Genomic DNA, 22,486 nt, shown 5'->3' on the forward strand with positions numbered 1-22,486 from the left:
AATAATTTTCCCAAAATACCCCTATTTAAACCGTAACATTTACCACACTCCCCCTCGCCCCCACTCTATTTAAACTCCCATCTTTCTCTCTCTCCAACTCACCTACCATCACTTGGACTACCCAGCCGGCTCCATCATCCTTAACAACAACCTCTAATCATCCTTGAACATTTTTGCTGTCAAGTGCCCAACCCCCCTTCAATTAAGTTGCCAAAGAATTTGTAAGTAGTATAATTTGTGAATTGCTATTCGTCACTCCCATTTTACATAGTAACGCTCCCATTTTGACTTCAATGGACAAATATGCCCTTTATGCAAGTTGTAATATTAAAAAAGGACTTTGTTCCCTTCATGCACATTTTACATACTAACGGTCCCCTCAAAGTAGTACACCGTGAATCCCAAGCCCACCACATCGGTCCCCACGACCTTCAAACCAAATCGGTCCCCATGACCACCTTAAATCGTTTTTTTTTAAAAAAAATTAATCATCAAGTTTTTTCCGACGGGTCTTGGATGATGGACGACTGGAACATTCGTACGCCGGAGAATACGTCGGAACATTCTGTAAGAGTTTTTTTTTTAATTTTCTGAAAATGGGACATCCGCCCAAAATTTCCGGATGTCCCATGGTGGATCCGCCTGAAATTTCCGGATCCACCATGGAACATCCGGAAATTTTAGGCAGAAGTCTAGATCCGCCCAAAATTTCCGGATGTTTCATGGTGGATCCGGAAATTTCAGGCGGATCCACCATGGGACATTCGGAAATTTTGGGCGGATGTCCCATTTTTCAGTTTTTTTTTTTTTTTTTTTTTTTTTTTTTTTTTTGGTTTAAGTTAATTAATTTTTTTTAATTGTTGTTGCGATTTAGTTTTTGATAATTTGAGTAATTAGTAATTGTTGTAATTGTTTTGTAATTGCTGTTGTTATTAGTAGTAATATTATTATTATTATTATTATTTGGAGTAATTTTATTTTTTAAAACCTTATTATTATTTTTATTATATTAATTAGTAATTATGTTAGGGTATTATTTTTTGTTATTTATATTATTAATATTGTTATTGTTGTTGGTGGTGTTTATGATTATTGTTGTTGCTATTATGATTGTTGTTATTAGTATTAGTTATTAATGTTAATAATATTATTAGTTGTAATATTGTTTTATAAATATTATTATTAATATTATAAAAAAGAACATAATGACATAAACCTTATTATTGTTTTGTTTAATTTGTATAGGATATGGAATCTGAAGACGGCGGTGACGGTGTGAATTATAGTGGGAATTTCGTCCATACGTTATTTACAACGTTTGAGGATGCAGTTACATGGGCGGATGTTGTTTCCATAAATCCGGGATTTATTTTGGTGAAATCGTCTTATAACAAAACTAGAGATGGTCGGCCGTATCGATATTTGAGATGTGATCGGTCACGGAGGAGCAAACCGAGAGATTTGGAGAACGCGATACGGAAGGACACAAAAACCAAACCTAATGGTTGTCCATCTACATCAAAATATATTATGAAGTCAGCACTGATAGTTGGAAGATCCGTGTGAAAAATGATCACACCGGGATACATAACCACCCAATGATTATGTATGAAGAGGGTCATCGTAAAGTGAGCAGATTGAGCCCGGGTGCAAAACAGGTTGTGCGTGACATGACAAAGTCCAAGGTTGCGCCCCGTAACATCATGGCAACTATTGCAGAGCAATTTCCTTATGATCATCCAAACATCAGGCACATTTACAACTGCTGGAATGACTTCAGGATGGAGATGTCCGAAGGAAGAGGAGTTGTTCAGCAATTTCTTCATTTGGCGAGAGAGAGTAAGTATATTTATTGGGTCATGTCCGATGATCTCGACGTCTTGCAACATGCATTTATGGTGCACCCGATCACGGTCAACATACTCCGCACATACCCACACGTCATAGGGATGGATTCTACTTATAAGACCAATCGATATGGCATGCCGTTCTTTGAGATAGTAGGTGTGACACCGACAAACCAGAATTTTCTAGTTGGTTATGTTTTCATACGCGACGAGTGCACGGCTAGCTATTGGTGGGTGTTGCAGAGATTAAGGGAATTGATTGGGTTTGATAAAGAGCCATCAGTATTTTTGTCAGACCGTGAACTTGGGCTATGTGCGGCTTTGAGAGAAGTGTTTCCAGGGAAGTCACATTTACTCTGTCGATGGCACATTAACAAAGATGTGGAGGCTAAGGTGACGAGGTTGTTCAAAAACAAGAAGATTGGTGCCAGTTTTTAAAATGGCAAATGGAAACATATCATGGATGCAACAACCGAGGCGGAGTATGATCGTGTTGTAGCTACCATGAAAGCAAAGTGGGCAAGTTTTCCGAAAGTGATTCAGTATGTTAAGAGAACATGGCTTTGTCATAAAACCAAATTTGTGACGTATTGGATGAACCAACTGTAGAGTTGAGAGCCAACATTCAGCAGTGAAGACGGTTTGAATCATCCACAGGTTAGTTGTTTTACTATATTAGTTGTTGTCTTTATTTCGTATTTGTAATTATAATAAATAATAGCAAAATGTTTTTACTAATTTGAATCAATGCATGTTCTTTGGATACCATATAGGTCCGAGTCCATTGTCATATCTGTAATCGAGTTATTGAAATTCGTAATACTTTGGAGGCATCAAGGTCCAAAATTGGTCAGATGTACATACAATTGCCACTGTCACGTATAAATGGCAAAGTGTCTCAACATTGCTTGAAAGTACTTCATGAGGAGACCAAAAGGATGCGGGATTTGAGTTACCAGGTTTATGAGCGGTGTGGATGTGCTATGCGTGTAACTCATGGTGTACCGTGTGCTTGCCAGATACATGATTCGCTAGTTGCACAGACAGGCTTGTATAGCAGCCAAATTCATTCTTTCTGGAAGACTTTGGTTATTGGTGATGGTGTTAACATTCCAGAATTGGTTAACAATTCGACCGATTTCGTTCCCTTATTGATGAAGTCATGGAAAGTGATCCTGCTGTACGTCGAAATTTATCGCGCATCATTGAAGAGGAGTTGCATCCGGATCATACACAACTTGAAGAACCACATGTGAACCTCCACGTTCGTGGTCGACGAAGGAACAATGACACCAGGCGTGATCGAAATTATTTCGAGCATGTGAACCATAAATACAATCAACGTGATGGTGACCAAGAAATGGGTAATATTAATAGTCTAGTGAATTTAAAAAGTATATGTATTTCATGTTGTAGCTTTACTAATAATTAATCTTTTTATTATATACAACAGATCCGTTTGACATTAGTCAGGGCAGGTATTTGAACCTACTTCCGGGCCCGATGTTGCCGTACATTACGTTTTGGAAGGATGTCATTGGTGATGGGAACTGTGGCTTTCGTCGTGTCGCCGACTTCTTCTTTGGTGATCAGGCGCTATGGTTTGACGCTCGGGAAACAATAGCGAACGAGATCGCCGGTCATCCTGATTTGTACGAACGGATTTACGGGCTTGGACGACTTTGGATGAACATAGAGCGTATTCGATGGGATGGTGGGGCTGTTGGGGAGCGGCATTGGATGGTAAATATTCAAGATTTATTTCTTATTGCTACATGGTTCAACACAAGGGTGATTTGTCTCGGGGTAGGCCTAGTACCAACTTGCTACTACCCATGCATCACAATGTTACCGCTGAGGGCACGAAACGGGGTCCTGTCACCGAGTCGGGAGTTCGTGATTGCTACAGTTGGTGGATCACATTTCATCCATCTTGACCTTGCACCTGATTCACCTCTCCCGCCGATCACTGGTTGGTGGACTGAGAACCACGAGGCTAGTGTTAATGGATGGGATCAACAATATGAAGCTAGAAGGAACATGTGGGATGCATTAGTTAGATAGTTTGTAATGTACTTTCACTAACTAAGAAATATACACTGTCCAGTTCTTATAGTACATGACTAATAACAAAGAAATATAAAACAATTTAAACAAGTACACATTAAAACCACTAACACGACCAAAAAGCAATCTAGAGCCCCATTTTTGACTTCCAATCAAATACAAGCTGCTTCGTCATTGTCCTAGTCTCACTAGACATGTGAGGATACTCAACTAGTGCTCTTTGGTGAATCTCCATCGACTGACTCATCCACTGCAAATCACACAATAACATATTATATAAACAACAATTATTAGAAGTCATTCAAAATAGTAAAATAAACACAAAAACTTACATAATCAGTGTTAGTCCGCTCTGGTAGATTGCTTGTAACTGCTAGACTTGGAGATACCCGAGGGTGAGAAAACTTATACAGCCACTGCATGTAACCAGGCGTAAGAGAAGGATCTCCAACACTAAGTCTGGTGAGGGCACCTAAAACTACACTCTGAGATACCCCAGGGACAAACCTCCTCCACATCACATCTGTCATCTCGGTCGGTAAGTCTACCCGATACATCTTTAAGTTAGTCGGCCTCTTGGCCTTCTCTGGCCTGATAATGTCACGAGAAATGCCTTGCATGAAACCAAGCTGTCAAACCACTCTATCAGGCATGTACGGCTCTATGATGTTACGGTACTGGATGCAGCCAATGAATAAAGTGGGGGGCACTCCAAGTCCAGGATCAACTCCGTACGGTAGCCAATTCACCTCACGGTCAGTCAGCGCATCAATTCTAGTACGAAAAGATATTAGGCGCTCCAAGTTCTTGCTAGGACATCTCGCTCCAACATCTCAAGCAGACGCACGAGGGATATTAAGGTCCCTCGTCAAGGTACCATGCTGAGGCCGAAAGCACAGAAAGTACTCGTAAATCCTCGCTTGTAGAAGCGTGAGACAACTAGCGATCGAATCAGCACCTTTCTGTGATGCCGTGCCCAATTGCCTAAACAAGTAAGCCAGTGCAGCTGTGCCCCAAGCGTACTCGTTAATAGGGACATCCATATAACATAGCTCGTGGAGGAAGGAACGATGCGTATGGTTACCACTCTTGTCTATAAACATTGAACCTCCAAGCACTAACCACAAGTACGCAGTATACTGAGCACTAAACTGCCTCTCAACCTCCAATGTCGACTCAAAAATCTTATCAGTTAACACCCCACTACCCTGCCAAATCGTCTTTGTGCCGCAAATCTCAGATAAATCATCCGGAGTCATATCCATGGTAATCGAGCACGCGTCCCGTAATTAGTTCGTGCTAGGTGTAGTGGTGACCATCTTGCCATGTACACGTAGCCTAAGAATGTTGTACACATCATGTAACATGATCGTGATCTCCCCAAATGGCATATGAAAAGTGTTTGTATCTGGCTACCATCTCTCAATAAAAGCAGAATTCAACGACCAATCAAGTTTTTTAAACATCAGCCCGGGCAAGTGAGACAACCAACTACCATCAATCAATTGGAGGTTCTCCACTGATTGACGACCTCGCCACGTAACCAAGTCAGAACACAGCTTTGACCTACTCAAACACCGCAAAACACTTCGCTCCTGATCGATCCATATATATCGTGCCACGTGACCATCAAAACTAGGGATAACAGTCCCATCCTCAGGACCACCCGGCATCGGCTCCTGCACTAACCATGCCTCTACAGAGCTGGTAGTAGGCTGACTCGATCCACTACCAACAAATCTCCCATACTGACCCCTATATACCATATGATAATCCTGAGGGCTCGATTCTTCATCCCGGTCACCAGCATGACTAGCCGAGACTTCCTCCTCGTCAGATGTAGGTACTCCACCTGGCGAATACATGGGCCGACTACTTCCTGACTGTTGGTCTCCCGACCAACCACTAGTAGACTCGTATTGCTGCTCGGGCTGAAACGGTGCTGAACAAGATGACTGTCTCCTAACAGACGCATTCAAACGTCGTGATATTGCATGTCGAGCACCAGAACCCTCGATCTACATAAAATAAGTACAAAATCCAATTTCAGTAATAATTACAAAAAATACTACTTGTTTAAAGTTGGACTACAAAAAATACTATTCAAATTAATTTATTTCATACCAACACACCATTAACAACAACAACAACAACAACAACAACAACAACAACTATAATAATAATAATAATAAAAATCATACTCACAAAAATAATCATACCAACCACAAATTTTAAAATATAATCATAATAATCACAATTGCAAAAACAATAATCATAATCACAAAAATAAACTAACAATAACATAATACTACTAATAATAATAAGAATAATAAGGTTTCAACAAAAAAAAAAAGAATAATAATATAAATAATCATAATAAAAATCATAAAAATAACAACAATCATAATAATAACAATAATAATAATACTATTACTAAATATAACAATAACATTACAAATAATGTACCAATAACATAATAATCACAATAACAACAACAACAATCATAATCACAACAACAATAATCATAATCACAAAAATCATGCTAACAATAACATACTACAACTACTAATAATAATAATAACAATAATCATAATAATAATAATAAGATTTATTCACGAAAAAAAAAATTAAAAAATCGAAAATTGGGACTTCCGCCCAGAAATTCCAGAAGTTCCTTGGAGGATCCGCTTGGAATTTCCGGATCCTCCAAGGTTTTTCCGGAAAGTTCAAGCGGATCTTGAATTCTGCCCAGAAATTCCGGAAAAACCAAGGAGGATCCGGAAATTCCAGGCGGATCCTCCAAGGGTCTTCCGGAATTTCTGGACGGAAGCACCACTTCCTTTTTTTTTAAAGCTTTTACCTGTTCGCCGCCACCGCCAACACCGCCGCCTCCTAACCCACGACCACCGTAAGTCACCCTAATTCGCCTCGCATCAGCCATCCCTTTGCCTTGTTCTTCAAGTGGTGGTTGTAAGGTGGTTGTTGGTGATGGTTTTTTTTTTTTTTTTTTTTTTTCAGATTTAAATTTCAGATTTTTTTTAAAAAATTCAGATTTAAATTTTTAGAGAGATAAAATGAGAGTGAATGAGGTTAGAGAGTGAAATATGTGACTCGTTGAGTAGAAACTCCGTAATTATATGCTAGGGGTAGAAAAGGAAATTCCTTATAAAAATGGGAGCGTTAGTATGTAATTTGCAAGCGACATTTAACAACACCCCATAATTTTCATTCTTCGTAGGCAGAGGTATCCCCTATCTTAATTTTTTTTTCTTGTTTTTGTTGATTTATTATATTAATTTATTTTACGAAGTTTAGAAGAACAAACTTATTTTGAATAAGAGTTTTTTTTAAATATATATATATATATATATATATATATATATATATATATATATATATATATATATATATATATATATATATTCATGCCACCTTTTGTCACCCAAATTTTTATTTTTACCACCATATACTTTTTTGTGTGTACTTGTTTTTACCATTCCATGTTTCCCGACTCGTCAGATTTTACTAGCTTAACTCTTAACCCAATTAAATGAAATTTCTTTTGAAATTGTCAATAATTCCTCCTACAATATCCAAAATTAGATTTCAGAAAATCTTTTATAAGTATTTTTGATCCAATTGAATTTTATCTAAGGAGAATTCATTAAGTTACATAAAATGTATTAATTTCAATTTATTAGTTACTCTCTACATAGTTACAGTTCTTAGTCTTCTTACAAAATTAGGGTTTTTGACTATTCTATTAATTATTATAATGTCAATGGGAATTACACCTCATGCTTCATGATCAGAATTTGAGATAGTAATTTGAAATTTTGGATAAACTTGAATTCATCTCACAAATAAAAACTGGTGAAATTTCAATTTGTCTAATGTTGGTTAACATACCGAATCACGCACTTATGTACTCCATTCATTTCATAATAAATTTAACACTTTGACTGACAAATATGCTAATGTACAACTTTGACCACTAATAAAGTAATAATATCTTAATTAAATGGTCTATTATTAATTTATACAAAGGTGATATTATGAAAATATGCATTGTAACAAAATCTAATAACATCTTACACAATAAAAACTAATAAATTCAAGCTATAAGTATTATGTCTAATGCACTATTTTAATTTAAATGTAAATGAGATTATGAGAGCACAAATATTATGTAAATTAGTATTTTTAGGAGCATGCATGCTAGTGGCGTTGGCGATGGTTGGGAGGCGGCACGATGGTGGTCGGTTGGACAAGTGAGCCGAAGGAAGAGATAGAGATCAAGTTAGGGTTTGGAGTTTTGATGATCAATTTGTAATTGGGGAAAATAATGAGGTTTGGTGAGCTTTGATCGTGAAACATGCGTATTAATGGGCTCCCTACAAAATCAGATTTTGTATTTATGAAAATGTCATTAATGATGGAAGTTACCTCCTTGCTCTTATTTTTAATGCATTAGAAAACTTTAAATAATTTCTCATTTAAAATTCTTTTCCAAAATTAACTTAGGGTGTGTTCTATTCACCTGATTTTCACTAATGTGAACATATCTAAATTTATTAGACTTTATTAAAACTTATTTTAGTTGTAATTTGTACTTGGGTAACCCTTATTAGAGCTTATTAAACCTGAATTGAACTTATCTAAACTTATTCTACCTGAAATAAGTGAAAATAAGGTGAACATACTTGATTAAGCATTCAATAACACAATAATTTTTTTGTCCTTTATTATTTTATGTCGGGTATAAGGAAAGATTAGGTACTATGTGCAAATACTGTTAAATATTTTATTGTGTGCCATAACACTGTGTTGTAACTCTTGTAAGTAAATAAACTAAAAAAATTACGAAATATAAAATTTACCCCCCCCCCCCCGTTCTTGAATATTTGACACGCTTTGATTTTTGCAAACTTTTACCATGCATATTATTATGTTTTTTTTTCGGGAAAAATGCATATTTTTTTGTTAATAAGTAAGATTAAAGATATTGGCAGTCAAACTTACAGAGTACGATAAAAGTCAAAACAGGTTAAATATATGGGAATGGAGGGTGTAAAAGAATACACATCAAAACGAATCAATCCACATGAATAAGTTTTCCACTAATAATTTTTTTAAAGATTTTCATATGAAGTAATTAAAGTTATCATCCCAAAATTTAATTTTAAATAGGACAAGCTAGCTAAAGAAGGTATAATACAGAATACTCTTTTCGTTTCGTAATAATCGCAACACTTTCCTTTTTCATTTGTTTCGTAATAATTGCAACACTTACTTAGGCAATGTTCTTTTGATCTTCAGGGCAGAACAGAATAGAGTTCAGCAGAGCAGAGCAGATTGAAGCAAAGTAGAAACCATAGTTTTAGATTTTTTTTTTTTTTTTTTTTTTGAAACCATAGTTTTAGAAATTTAGTATTGTATGTTTTTTAAAATAAAATAAAAAAAACTAATAAATTTAATTAGGCCCTCTCCTCTTCACCTTATTTTTACCAAACTAAAATTAATTTTATTGAACTGAAATTATTTTTGTTGAATTATAATTATTTTTACTAATTAAAGTTATCTTTACTGATTCTAGAATTTATTTCTACCAAACTTAAATTAATTTTGTTGAATTGAATTTATTTTTACTAAATAGAAATATTTTTATTGAACTGAAATCATTTTTACGAATTAAAGTTATTTTACTGATTAGGTTTATTTTTTACTGAAATTAATTTATTTTTTACTAAACCAAATTTACTTAATTGAAATTATGTTTACTGTCTAAACGGCCATAGGCTATTCAAATGGGCAATTTCATACTGTATTCCGCAACAGGAATTTGTGAAACATTACGGAGTATTTATTTACTCCGTATTTAAGGAGGTCATTTAAACGCAGGGTTGTGAGACGTATATGCGTGTCTCGCAGGGGCAAAAAGGTAATTTTGTATTGATTTTGAATTAGGACATAGTTTTTTGTCGTTTCGAGGTAAATGAATCCCGTTATTCTACTTTTGTACTTTAATGTGTCGTTTTCTCTCCTCCTCCTTCAGTTTTTATCTCTCTCCTCCGCAAAACACTCTGTTTCCCTATCTCTCCTCTTCGTCCTCAATCTTGTTCTCTCTTCTCCGCGAAACACTCTGTTTCCCACTCTCTCCTCTCTGTCCCTGGTAGTGGTTTTCGAGTAAGAGGTCGGCGGTGGAGTGACATTGTTGGCGAGTCCGAAAGTTTACCGGAATTGTTGCGTATAGTAACCGGAAGGCCGTCGACTGTTGTTTGGTGTTGTTGTCGTCGCCGGGGAACGGGAATTTGTAAGGTAAGGTGTGGATATACGTTTACCTTAAATCTTCTATAACTGAATTGACTGTATTAGGGTTTATAGTCGAAATTGAACAGTATTGTATAGATTTTTTTTGGCTGTTATGTTTTGGTTATTATTCGAAATTGAAAATGTTATTTTGATGTGATTGGTGTAGTTTTGATGTGATTTCACTATTATTTGAAATTCGTTATTGATTGTTAGGGTTTGTAGTTATAATGCCTAATTTAATTGAATGTCAGAGTTAATTTGTTGATTTAGTTGAATTGAGTAATGTTTATTTTTGGGTTTTATGTTTTGGTTGTAGTCGAAATTGATTGTGTTAGGGTTTATAGTCGAAATTGAACGGTTGTATTTTTTGGCTGTTATGTTGTGGTTATTATTTGAATTGAAAATGCTATTTTGATGTGATTGGTATAGGTTTGATGTGATTTCAGTATTATCTGAATTGATTGTTAGGGTTTGTAGTTATAATGCCTTAATTTAATTGAATGTCCAGAGTTAATCTGTTCATTTAGTTGAATTGAGTTTATTTTCATATACTTATTGGCTGTGGGTTGTTGAAGTTGTCGAACTTAATAGGGATACTCTGTTGATTTAGTCGAATTGAATTGAATTTGGTAGAGCTGATACATATTTGGGCTGCATACTTATTTATCTGGTGTGGGGTGGTTATAATGATGTTTTATGGGCTGCATACTTATTTAGAGGATTGAGAGTGTACCATTGTTGAAGAGGCCTGTTATATGATGTTATTTTTGAACATATGTGCCTTTTAATTTTTGGTATGAGTATTGAGAGCCAAGTTGATTGTTAGTGTTGTGTTGTAGTATGACCAATGTATTTGTGTTTGATGGCAAAGTACTGTGTCATGTTGATTTTGATTATGTTTCGGATGGGTTTAAGTGGCAGTGTTACGGTAGAGATGAAGAAGAAGTCTATAGTTCGTTCGATGAACCGGACAAAGTGGGGGGTGAGTTTTTTTAAATTAGTTCATTTGCATCATATGGTTATTTTGAATGGTAAACTTCACTCTTAATTAATTTATTTAGCAGGGTCCATTGAAACGGGAGGTACATAAACCTGTGGCTTTGTCATCGAACCCGAAGACATTGGGTTGTTCCAAAGAGACGGGTAAATTAAAGGGAATATTGGAAGATGAAGCTGATGAGGTTGGTGAATCTCAACATTCCAGCAATGAGGGTTCAGATTCAAGTTCCGGATTGGTGAAGGTACTGATAAAGGAATACATGAAGAGAAAGAGTAAGAAGAGAAAAGGGAAGTATGTTGAAGGAGGGATGAGTAAGAAGGTAATTATGTGTAGAGTTTTTTTTTTGTGGTTAAATGGATAAAAGATGCTAATTTTGTTATTTAATGGCAGTAAGTGTGCCTAACAAATGTCTTGGTTTTAGCAGGGATTTGAAACCGAAGGACATAGAGTGATGGCTGATGGTGCTGTCCTACGGACACATTTTGAGAAAATTGGGAAGGTATAGAGGATTTGGTTATGTAGAAATGAGTGTTAAATTTTTTTTGGTTGACAATTGTTAGTGTGAATAGGTCTGATTTGATTTGATTTGTGTTTTTCAGCAGCCCAATGTCGTTTGTCGAGTGGAGAAGTTTTGTGATGTGGTGAAGATGTTTGATGACACGAGGCGTGAGTTGGTTGAAAGTATGGGTTTTGGCGGTTTGTTGCATTTGGATATGAAGGTGATCCCGAGGCAGTTATGTTATTGGCTGATGACCAGGGTGTTTGCTGATGGTACTATGTTGTTTGGGGATGGATCTATTCTTGCTTTGGGGCCTAAACAAGTTAGGTCTGTCCTTGGTATTCCAATGGGGAATAAGGAGGTTCCTTTAGTTCTCGGGGATTCTGAAGAGGATACCCAGAAGATAGTGCGGGTGTTTCAACAATATGGAGTTGGGTTGAAGGGAGAGATTGTTTCCCTTAATTTAGCAGCTGCAACACTATGTCCTCAGCTGGAAGATGGTTCTCTCGTGAAGTTGGAGTCCGAAGTGGATAAGGAGGATTTTATGACCTCATTTTTAATTGAGGCTCTTGGCATGGTTGTTTTCTCCACTACAAACAGTTTAAATCTTGTTGCGTCCTTGGTTCCAACTTTGGCAGTGGCTTGTGAAGCTAGAGAGTATGACTGGTGCACGTTTACCCTTGATTGGGTTCGTGACACTGCTGATAGGTTCCAGCAAAAGTTTCAGAAGGATGGATTTCGTGGCGGTTGTGGTGGGAGTATTGTGTTTCTGTTGGTAAGCCTTGTTATTATGTTTGTTAATTAAGGTGTGTAAGTAATAGACATTGATTGGAGTGGTTTGTTATGCAGATTTTTTATTTAGATCACCTGCACCGTGTACCAACACGGTGGGGCGTATACCCAAGGCTGATGGCGTGGGACACAGAAAATGTTCGTGCTGTTGTAGATGAAGACATGAAGTCAGATGAAGAGTTTGGGCAGTTGCCGGTGAGTGTATAAATGAGAATTTGTACAATTAAAAATGCGGTCAGATGTACATTAAATTTACTTCCTTTGTAACAGATGCTTGACGTTGCCTACGGGGAGGACCATCCTCTAGTCCCAAGAGATGGTGATGTGGAGCTAGTGGATAGGAATTTGAAGGTGGTGGATAATAATGTTGTTTTTCCTGAGTCAGCTGTTCGTAGTATGGCGGATCAGGTAACTAGGCTTTGCTATCTGCATGCTATACTTGTATTTGGTAAAAGGAGCTAGAGGGTACAAGTTATTTGCTATCTGCGGTATGTTATGTCTGTTGCAGGTCATGGCCATGTTAACCCCTAGGCTAGTGAGCTTAGTGGAGGGGATAGTGGGAACTGCTCTAGGTAGCGGTTGTAAAGCTGGTGGTCAGAACAACCTTAGCATTGGTAAAGGGAGCCAGCCCCATCTTAGTGGCAGTAGTAACAAGGTTTTAAAGTCCAAAGCACCAATGGAGAGGTGCAGGACTGAAGGGAAGGACTCATCATCTGGAAGTTATTCGACTGATGGAGAACCACAAGATGCTTCTATCCAGGAAACAGCTTTTGATAAGCGGTTGGAGACATTTGTGAAAGGTTGGAAGGATTTGAAGGACGAAAACCAGTAAGTTATCTTCTTAGTTTTTGATTTGGTTTTGGAATGGATAATTGCAAGCATGTAAGTTATCTTGTTAGTTTTTCTTTTGTAGTCATATGGTTTTGGAATGGGTAATTGCAAGCATGTAAGTTATCTTGTTAGTTTTTGTAGTGGTAGTCATTTGATCTGTTATTGGGCAGTGACGGGCCGTCGATTATCAAATGTGATGAAATGAATGCTAGTCGGAGGGACTGTTATGGTGTGAGGTCCTAGAGCCCGAGTTGATCATCAATATGTGCGGATGGCGTCGGTGATGTACACTGTATTGGGGGGAAATGGAGTTTCAGAATAGGAGGAAAAGGATTTTGATTGATCCTTCGTTCGCTGTAAGTTGTTGTGTTTGATATATGTGATATATATTATATTTTTATGATGTCTTTCTATTATGTATTTCTATTATGTTGTGTAGATGATGATAAAGGCTAACAAACGGGATTACGAGAACCTGGCAAGGAAGTATTGCAAGCTGTTGTTGTCAACTCCAAATGAGGATATTCGACTTGTATGTCAGCAGTTGTGGTGCATTTTGTTTAAACTTTATTGGCTATCTTGTATCACATATATGTAATGAATTTTACATTATGAAGCAGGTTTACTTCCCTGTGCTTGATGGGTGTGCTGAGAAGTCAGACGAGCACTGGTGGTGCTTGTGTATTGATATGGTGAAGAGGCAGGTGTGGATTATCGACTCTCTGTACACTGAACCGTTTGAAAAGCATGCCGTGCTTGTGACAGAACTGGTCAGTTAGTTAGGCAAACACTTTTACCTTTAATCAGGTGTATATTTGTTACAGAATTATGTTATTTTTTTGAAATAAATTACTCTTGCAATGGTATTTAGGTGAAGGGTGTTGATGTTATATTTCAATTAAAGGATCCTCTGTGGGAGGTTGGGAGTGTTCAGCAATGGAGTAGGCATGTGGTCCCCATGGTCAAGCAAACTGATACGTAAGAACCTGTTGAATGAAGCTAAATTTAACCTGAAGTTATTATCACTTATGTTTGATGTTGTTCTTGTTTATTCATGTACAGGTTCTCTTGTGGAGTGCTAATGCTAGGGTGCATCAAACATTGTGCAAGAAGTTCCTTTGAAAGCGGGTACCCTCTGGTAAGTTTGAGACCATCTATGTTGCTGCATTTGGTTCGTAAATGGGTGATGTAAACCATGGTTAGTAATTGTGTTGTTGTACAATGTAGGAGAAAAACCTGAAGAAGAGGCTGTTTTTGGAGGATGCTAACAATTCTTTTAATGAAATGATTTGTGAGTTTGATGATATGTTGCCCAAGGAACGAGTGTGGCCGAAAAGAACAACAACTTCTCAGAATACATTTTAGGTGATTATGTTAGTTTAGTCAGAAAACTTTGTGGTGATGGTGATGATATTCGGTGATGGTTTTGTGAATATTTAGTAAATACTGTGTTGGCATTTTTTTGGTTTGCCATTGCTGTCGGAGTGAGCAATGAAGATGGCCATGGTCCATAGGGAGATTAGTTGGCTTCAGATGTAGGAGTTCCTCTGTTGTGGGAAAAATACTATCTCAGATGGTAGTGAAGACTTGAAATGGTTTCTAACTTACTTTTATTGGTATGAACACAAGAATTTGTTACTTAGCATAAACATCTTCTGACATAAAACAACTTCAGTTTATACATAACATCTTAATTATAGCATAGACAATAGATAATGCATGAGTTAAGTTTATTTAAAGAGACAGTACATCATAGATAATGCATGATTTAAGGATATTTAAAGACACCAGTACAGCATAGATAACACATCTTTAAAAGCAAACACCCATCAGAACTCGTAACTGGACTCTGATGTCCAACCCAACCCCGCAGCGGAGTCGGATTGTGTCCTGATTTCATACAAATGCAGTGCATGGTTGAGGCGTTCAACATATTGTTGTGGGTAGTCATTGTAGGTGAAAGGCTGAGCAGCAGCAAGAGAGAACTCATCATACCCATTTTCAGCTAACATTTTGCGCCTTAAAGAAATACGCAAATTAGTATCAAAGGAGAAGGTCGGATCCTCTTGTGTGAAATGAACCCAGTCAAATGTCACTTTGACTCCCTGTTCATTAGGTGTTGTGAACCTCCTACTGAGAAGGATAACTCCCCAGTCATTGCCCTTTCCTATTTGATAATCCACATCCGACCACCATTCCTCAAGTTCTTGGAACAACTCCAAAAAACGTCGGAGGTATTTGTGGTAATCTGGGTATGATTCACACTCAACTAAGGATCGCCGAAGTGTCCTCAAATTAAAACACACGGCTATCTTTGCCACATCCAACAAATACAACATGAAACAAAAAGCCTCTTTACCGAAGTAGCGTGCCCTACCAAGCTTGAACAAAGTGAGAAAAGGAAACTCCGGGTGAAAGTCAATCCCTTTGATCGGTTCCTCTAAGCCACCCCTTGCAATCGTGGTTAGTTGATGGGATAACATCAATTGTTGACTGTACTTAGGCATGTACATATCCCTAATCAAGGCCTTTGGATCGTGTACCCCCGTTTTCTTAATCCTCGCGATTCTTCGTAGTAACTTTTTACGACGTTTTTCGACCCGAGAATTAACTGCATACACCATTGTTGTATTAGTACCACTAAAATATGAATTTATCAATGTGAAACTCATGAAAAGGGTATATATGCATGTCAATTGTCATGTACAGATTCATGGATGACCCTAAATTAGACATGTTTCACCCCAACTGAGACATGTATGACCCCAACTGACACATGTGTGATCCTTTTGGTTTCTTATGAGTCCAACTGAGACATGTTTGAGCCCATTTCATATAGCTATGAGCCAAACTAATTCATTTATGAGCCCAAACGAGATGTTCATGAAAAGGGTGCATGTCAATTGTCATGTAAAGATTAATGGATGACCCCAACTGAGACATGTTTGACCCCAAATAAGACATGTGTGATCCCTGTGGTTTCTTATGAGTCCAACTGAAACATGTTTGAGCTCCATTTCAGACAACTATGAGCCCAACTAATACATTTATGAGCCCAAACGACACATGTTTGACCCTTTTCATGAAAAGGGTGCATGTCGTCATGTACAGAGTCATGTACAGATTATTGGATGACTGAGACATGTATGACCCCTACTGAGACATGTATGAACCCAACTGAGACATTTGTGATCCCTTTGGTTTCTTATGAGTCCAACTGAGACATGTTTGAGCCCATTTCAGACAACAATGAGCCCAACTAGTACATTTATGAGGCGAAACGACACATGTTTGACCCCCCAATGAGACATGTATGACACCATGTGAGACATGTGACCCGTTGTGACAAGTCTGGCCATCTTCAGACTTGTTTTAACAACTGAGACATGTTTGAGATCAACTGAGACATGTATGACCCCATTTGACACAGTTTTGACCCATTTCTGACAAAGTCTTACTGTTTTGAGTTATCGTTTATGCAAAACGAGACATATGTGAGCCCATTAGAGTCAAATATGACCCCATTTGAGACATGTTTGAGCCAATTTAGAAATATTTGACTCCATTTTAGAGTTCTAAACGTATACATGTGCATATGAAAACAAGTAGTTGTTGTAATTGACAAGTAAATAAAGAACATGAATTTGAGGACTGAAACATGAATTTGAAACATGAAGAACATAAATAAACAACATGAATAAGAACATGAATTTGAATAGTGGGTGTAAAGAATACCTTTGTTGCCCATGCTGTGAATCTAGATCTTTAGTTTAGCTGTTGTGGTTTGTTGTAAGCACTTGTTTGTTATGTAGTGGGAATTAGTGTATATATACAGAAATGTTTACCAATTGAATAAATTCAACTACCTTTGCCATACAATTAGTACATTTGCATTGAGCCCAACGAGATGAGTGTTGTATTCAATTACATGATTTAATGCAGGAGTTCACCTTGTCAGTGTAACAACTGTAGCAAAGTGTACTTGCATCATGATTTGTTAGGCGTTGCAAAGGGGAACTAGTCTAACACAGTGGTACGTAACTGAACCCTAGTGATCATACGAGTTCTAGGTAATGTAACAAAAGCCGGGTGTAGTGGTACCTTGACTCGCCTGAATTGGACCACTAGGTTTGGGTTTTGGGGTTTAGCAACCACCCAATCCCAAATTTGATATACGGAATGGGCATCTCTTGCCTTGCAAGGACGTGTTAGTGTTTTTCACTACTAGCCATTCGCGGTACCATGACTCTGACTTGGTGTCGTACTGGTTTGAAATGAACATCTTATTCGACAATTGTTGTTCCCATTTTTCCCCCAATGATGCCTTGACTTCCCGACCTGAGGTAAAGGTCTTTTGAAATCCGGTTGTACTTTCGAACACATCATACACCTCGTTAACAACAACGAACGCAATGTTGTATGTACGTGCTATATGCTTCATCTTTTTAGCCACCGACACTAGAACTTGACTCCTCTCCATAAACCCTTTTGCGGTGTTGTCATGTGCATGCCTGAACAAGTACGCAATTGAGTCTAGTACAACGACCCTTGTGTGTCGGCATCCTTCATGTGAAATCAAGACCATTTGCTCAACTTGGTTCAACACTAAAAATATTTCGTCAGGGTAGTCTATTTTTTTTAACTAGGACCGAAGACAACGGATTTTCACCAACAATTGAACCACATATGGTTTTGCTCAACTCACTTAACCTGTTTAAGGAAATACAAGGCAAGCTTGAATGTAAATTGATGACCCGTACAAACCATCGGGAGGGTCTAGCATGCAAGTTAGCAGCAGTTGGAGACAAATTTGAGTTTTCCCAACTCCACTTTCCCCATAAATTTCTGTTAACTCACCCGTTTGGATCCCACCTTCTAGAATGAAATCTATTATGTCGCATTTCGTTTTGATTTTTGGTTTCATTTTGGACACTACTAGAGGTTTGTCTAACGCATTTTGTATATATAATAAAGTTCGGATAAGTTTAGAAATTGGACAACCAATTAGATTATTTTTGTTGGGATTACATTATCACAAGGTACACCACACATGTGAAGTTTTTGCTTTTTCAAGATTTTAAAAGAGTTTCTGGCCAAGTACCCCAATGGTCACATTTAATTGGCCAAAACTTGAAAATATAAGTTTTCCTCTCTTCATTATATTTTCTCAAAGTGGAGCAGAATTATGAAAGTGACTTTCGCCTTGAGCCAAGTGTACTGCAGGAACTTGTCACACTGCTCTTTTGTGTTTGCAGTTGGACAGAACATGACCACAGCAGCTATTACATTATTTTAATGACATCTTGTACTTCACTTAGTGTACTTTTTTCATAGATATTGCTACACACTTAAATACTAAAAAATAGGTAATATCAAACCTATTAGAAGCTATTCTGATGTAGTCTTGAATTGTCACATCAACAACTACTATGTATGTCAGGTTGGACAGTTTCCTTGACCAGTGAACAAAAGTGCGAGTCTAACCTTGTACTTCACTTGTGAATTTAATTTTGGATTCATTTTTGGATCCATTACATTACCTCCTTTCGCCTAAACATTTTCCATAACAATCTCCAACCTTTTATGCGAAGCCATGTCCACAAGACTCAATAGCATGCGGAACATCTGGGGTCAGCTAATGCAGCCACACCCATCAGATCTGGTGATGTATTTCACCCCTTTCTTAACCACCCTAGAACCTGAGTTCAACTTCAATGACATCAGTTTCTACGCTGGGGATGATTACTTCCTTAGCATGGATCCGATACCGATAAGCGTAATCCGCGACCAACTTATATATTCTCTTGAAGATGACACCACCACATTCATACCCGAAAGCATTATGGAGGTGGCTGATTTCGATGTTAGGTCTGCTTACTATCCTACTCTGTCGGATCTAGAAGGATACCTTCATAAGGGTGTCCCGGTGTTCGCAAGATGGCTGTGTGAACTTTCTGTGGATGTGGTTGGAGCTCCATTGATACCCAAGGATTTGATCCCAGTGTTCGACCGTAAGCCACTGGTAATGACGGATCACCTTCCAATCTATACCATTCCCATAACTGAAAAGCATATCTTCGTTGGGTCTAAGATTGTAGCAATTCATGTAATGGAAGTGAACATGGACATTAAACTGGTGAGTTTAAATGTTTTCAGTTGTAGAACTTCACTTAGGAAGATTCGCTACCACCGTATCTCTGTTCTTGGCTCTACCGAGGACGTTCCGGGCGCTCCCAATTTCCCAAAAGGTGCTACATTTATTGTATGGAATGCAAGGAATGTGAACCGTTCATCTTTCAAGGAAACGTTTAACAAGTTGTACAATGCATTTTCTCCGGAGGTTGTGGTTGTCACCGAGGCTAGAGCAGACGCATCATTGCTTGGGTACGTGACTGATGTCCTGCAGGGGGTGTTCTCCGTAGATGGGTTTGGGTTGGTGAATGGGTACTTCGGGGTGTTACTTATTTGGCAAAAGGCCGATGTATACCCTTGGGTGACTAAAAGGGGTGACCTTGCCTATGGGCATCAAATGGGGGTTGATTTGCAGGTATTATTTTAAAAATTGTTTGAGTTCATTATTTTTAATTATTTCAGTTTATTTGTTAAATTAATTTTTATGTTATTATTAAGAACACAATTTTGTAATCTCCACAGCCAGGAGCTAAATTCTTCCAGAGTCCCGAACATGAACACCCGACTTCAACATGGTTCGAAGATGGTGGGGGATATGATGATGGAGCAATCAACTCAGACAATGACCACCTCTCCCTGTAGTATGACTTGGGCTTCGGGTTAAGTTCATTATGTATTATCAATAATGAAGTTGTACTTTAGTGTGGGTTTGGTTAAGTGTCGAACTGTTTTGTGTCGTTACAATGGCTGTTTTTAAGTATCCAGTATCGTTTTTATGTTAGTAAGGGACTTGTGGCTCTGTTTTAGTATCCTGATCGTATTTTGGTGTGGCTCTGTTTTATTGCTAATGTTTTAAACTTAAATCTGTTTAATTATTTAGGTGTGGCTCTGTTTTGTTTGTTAATGCTTGAATGCTTAAACATAAAATACGAGTAGTTGTATGTAACTAAAAAAATTGACAGCGAATTCAAATAGCTGAATTATTATTTATAGCTTCAATGGACAAAATCCAAGACATACAGCGAATTCATTTGGTTTAGGCAATGACATTACATCGATTTTTATCAACTACAAATACGAACTACCAGCGCCACAAGAAATGCCAAAATTGCAAATTTTGTCATTATTGAAATTTGCTTTTCGACCACCTCGACCCTATGCCAGAGCTCCACCACCCCATTGTTGTTCGTACCGCGAATGAAATCCTCCTCCCTTGCCCATTGCCAAAATGAACAACACCTGCACTTGTAGTAAGGTCGCCTCGGATTTGCCTCGGAGAGCGAAATACGGAATTCGGATAATGATTGCCCCCCGCAATTGCATCTCTTCGCAGCCACCCAGACGATGTCGCTTGCTCCGGACATGAAATTGGTGCCATGGCGAACCAAAGAGGTTGTGTTCAAAGACATTTTGAAGTTTATGTTCTACCTAAGAAAACTGATGTCGCATATATATAGGGAAGGGGAAAAGGTGGTGATCGAAAAGTTTAGGCGGTAAAACTAAACAAATTTGGCGCTCCTTACAATTTTCATTTGGGCACAATGGCTTATATAAATAAACAAAAATGTTCCATTATCTCTGAAACACAAGTATGACCAACTCTTGGATAAAAACGTATGTAGTTGAACCATTTGAACGCTTAGTTGTACACTTAAGACACAAAACCGTACAACAACGTTGTCCAGTGGTACCAGTTCACGTAAAATTGCAAACATGAATGACCTAAATTATACAGTCGTCACTATGGAGTCGTGTTTCATAACACTGCTGTAATAAATATATGTACCACTGATACTTGAAATGCACTAAGTCAAATTAAAATCGATCTACAAATATATCCAGTTGTATTTAAAGATTTGTCAATGGTTCTACTCTTGTGTACTTAAAGATTAGTGGTACCTAATCGACCTACAACTGCTTATAATTCATCGTCAATGGTATGTAATGGAACCCTGAATGAAAGCCTAATGTTTGCCATTTACAACATGAACCACATGATGACCATGTGACAAGGTTGTTGCTCAACCCCCCCCCCCCCCAAATAGAAATTAGTTTTCTATTTACGTTATAAAGAACACCTAATGACATGGTATTCATGTAATATGAACACCGAAACCGTATTATTCTGCAACGCGTACACATACAAATGGGGTAATTTTATTGCGGGTAATGCCACTAATAATAAGATTACTATATGGTTATGCTGCTAGAAGATTCTAAATGAAGACATGTAGTAATCATATTTTTGTTTAGGAGAGACCAAACCATGGTCATATGCATTACATTGCCACACAACAACTGGTTTCCCGTTTAACATCTTATTGGAAGTCACCAATTCTTACATAATACTTAGGTGTTTCAATTCATATTCATGCAATTCCCATTATGCCTTCTACTTAATTAACACATAATACATGTTTTACGTAATTATTAAACACATATTACATGTTCATCACCCCATGTACACTAATTAATTAACAGATAATACATGTTTTAAGTAATTGTTTCCTGTTAAACAACTGAAGGTACCCTACAAAGAGTAAGAGGTACCCTAGAAAGAGTAAGAGGTACCCTAATGAATATAAGATGGACAACTATTTCACCTAAACGAAACCTTTCCATATCATTGGATAAACCAGCAAATGAGTTGGTAGTTCCAGACAGATTCCTGCTTCCGACAGTAAAACTGGCTAGTTAGGGGTACCCTAACAAATCTTAGCGGTATCTTTTTAGATGCCAGTGAAACCCCAAAATAATAATCCCCCAAAATTAGGACCTATGGCTTACAATATACTATGACAGGCTTTTGTTCTATTTATACCACAAAACATGCCGTTAATTGACATTGCATGTCCATCATCAAGTTAGACAGTCGTACCATTAAGAGTTAAAAACATACTATTGAAATCACATAAGGTTCCATCACGGTAATTTATTTTTCGCCAAATTCACAAAGTCGATGCCATAGGAATTACATGAATTTGACTTATATGAAACATACATATA

At 37.6% G+C, this 22,486-nt stretch overlaps 1 protein-coding gene across 1 annotated transcript; it reads right to left on the bottom strand.

Annotated features, from left to right (window-relative positions):
• Window positions 1-17,492: 17,492 nt before the first annotated feature.
• LOC145580830 (DNA repair protein XRCC3 homolog) lies at window positions 17,493-17,933 on the bottom strand. Its single transcript, XM_081637921.1, has one exon. It carries the CDS (start codon window positions 17,931-17,933, stop codon window positions 17,493-17,495), a length of 441 nt encoding a protein of 146 aa, XP_081494047.1.
• Between the last annotated feature and the right edge of the window lie 4,553 nt (window positions 17,934-22,486).

The sequence above is a fragment of the Chenopodium album genome, chromosome 15, assembly GCF_948465745.1.
Source record: "Chenopodium album chromosome 15, dcCheAlbu1.1, whole genome shotgun sequence".
Taxonomy (NCBI): domain Eukaryota; kingdom Viridiplantae; phylum Streptophyta; class Magnoliopsida; order Caryophyllales; family Amaranthaceae; genus Chenopodium; species Chenopodium album.

Bases quoted from the DNA above. Each gene is read 5' to 3' on its own strand.
- LOC145580830 (XM_081637921.1), bottom strand. From the start codon at position 17,933: ATGGTCTTGATTTCACATGAAGGATGCCGACACACAAGGGTCGTTGTA.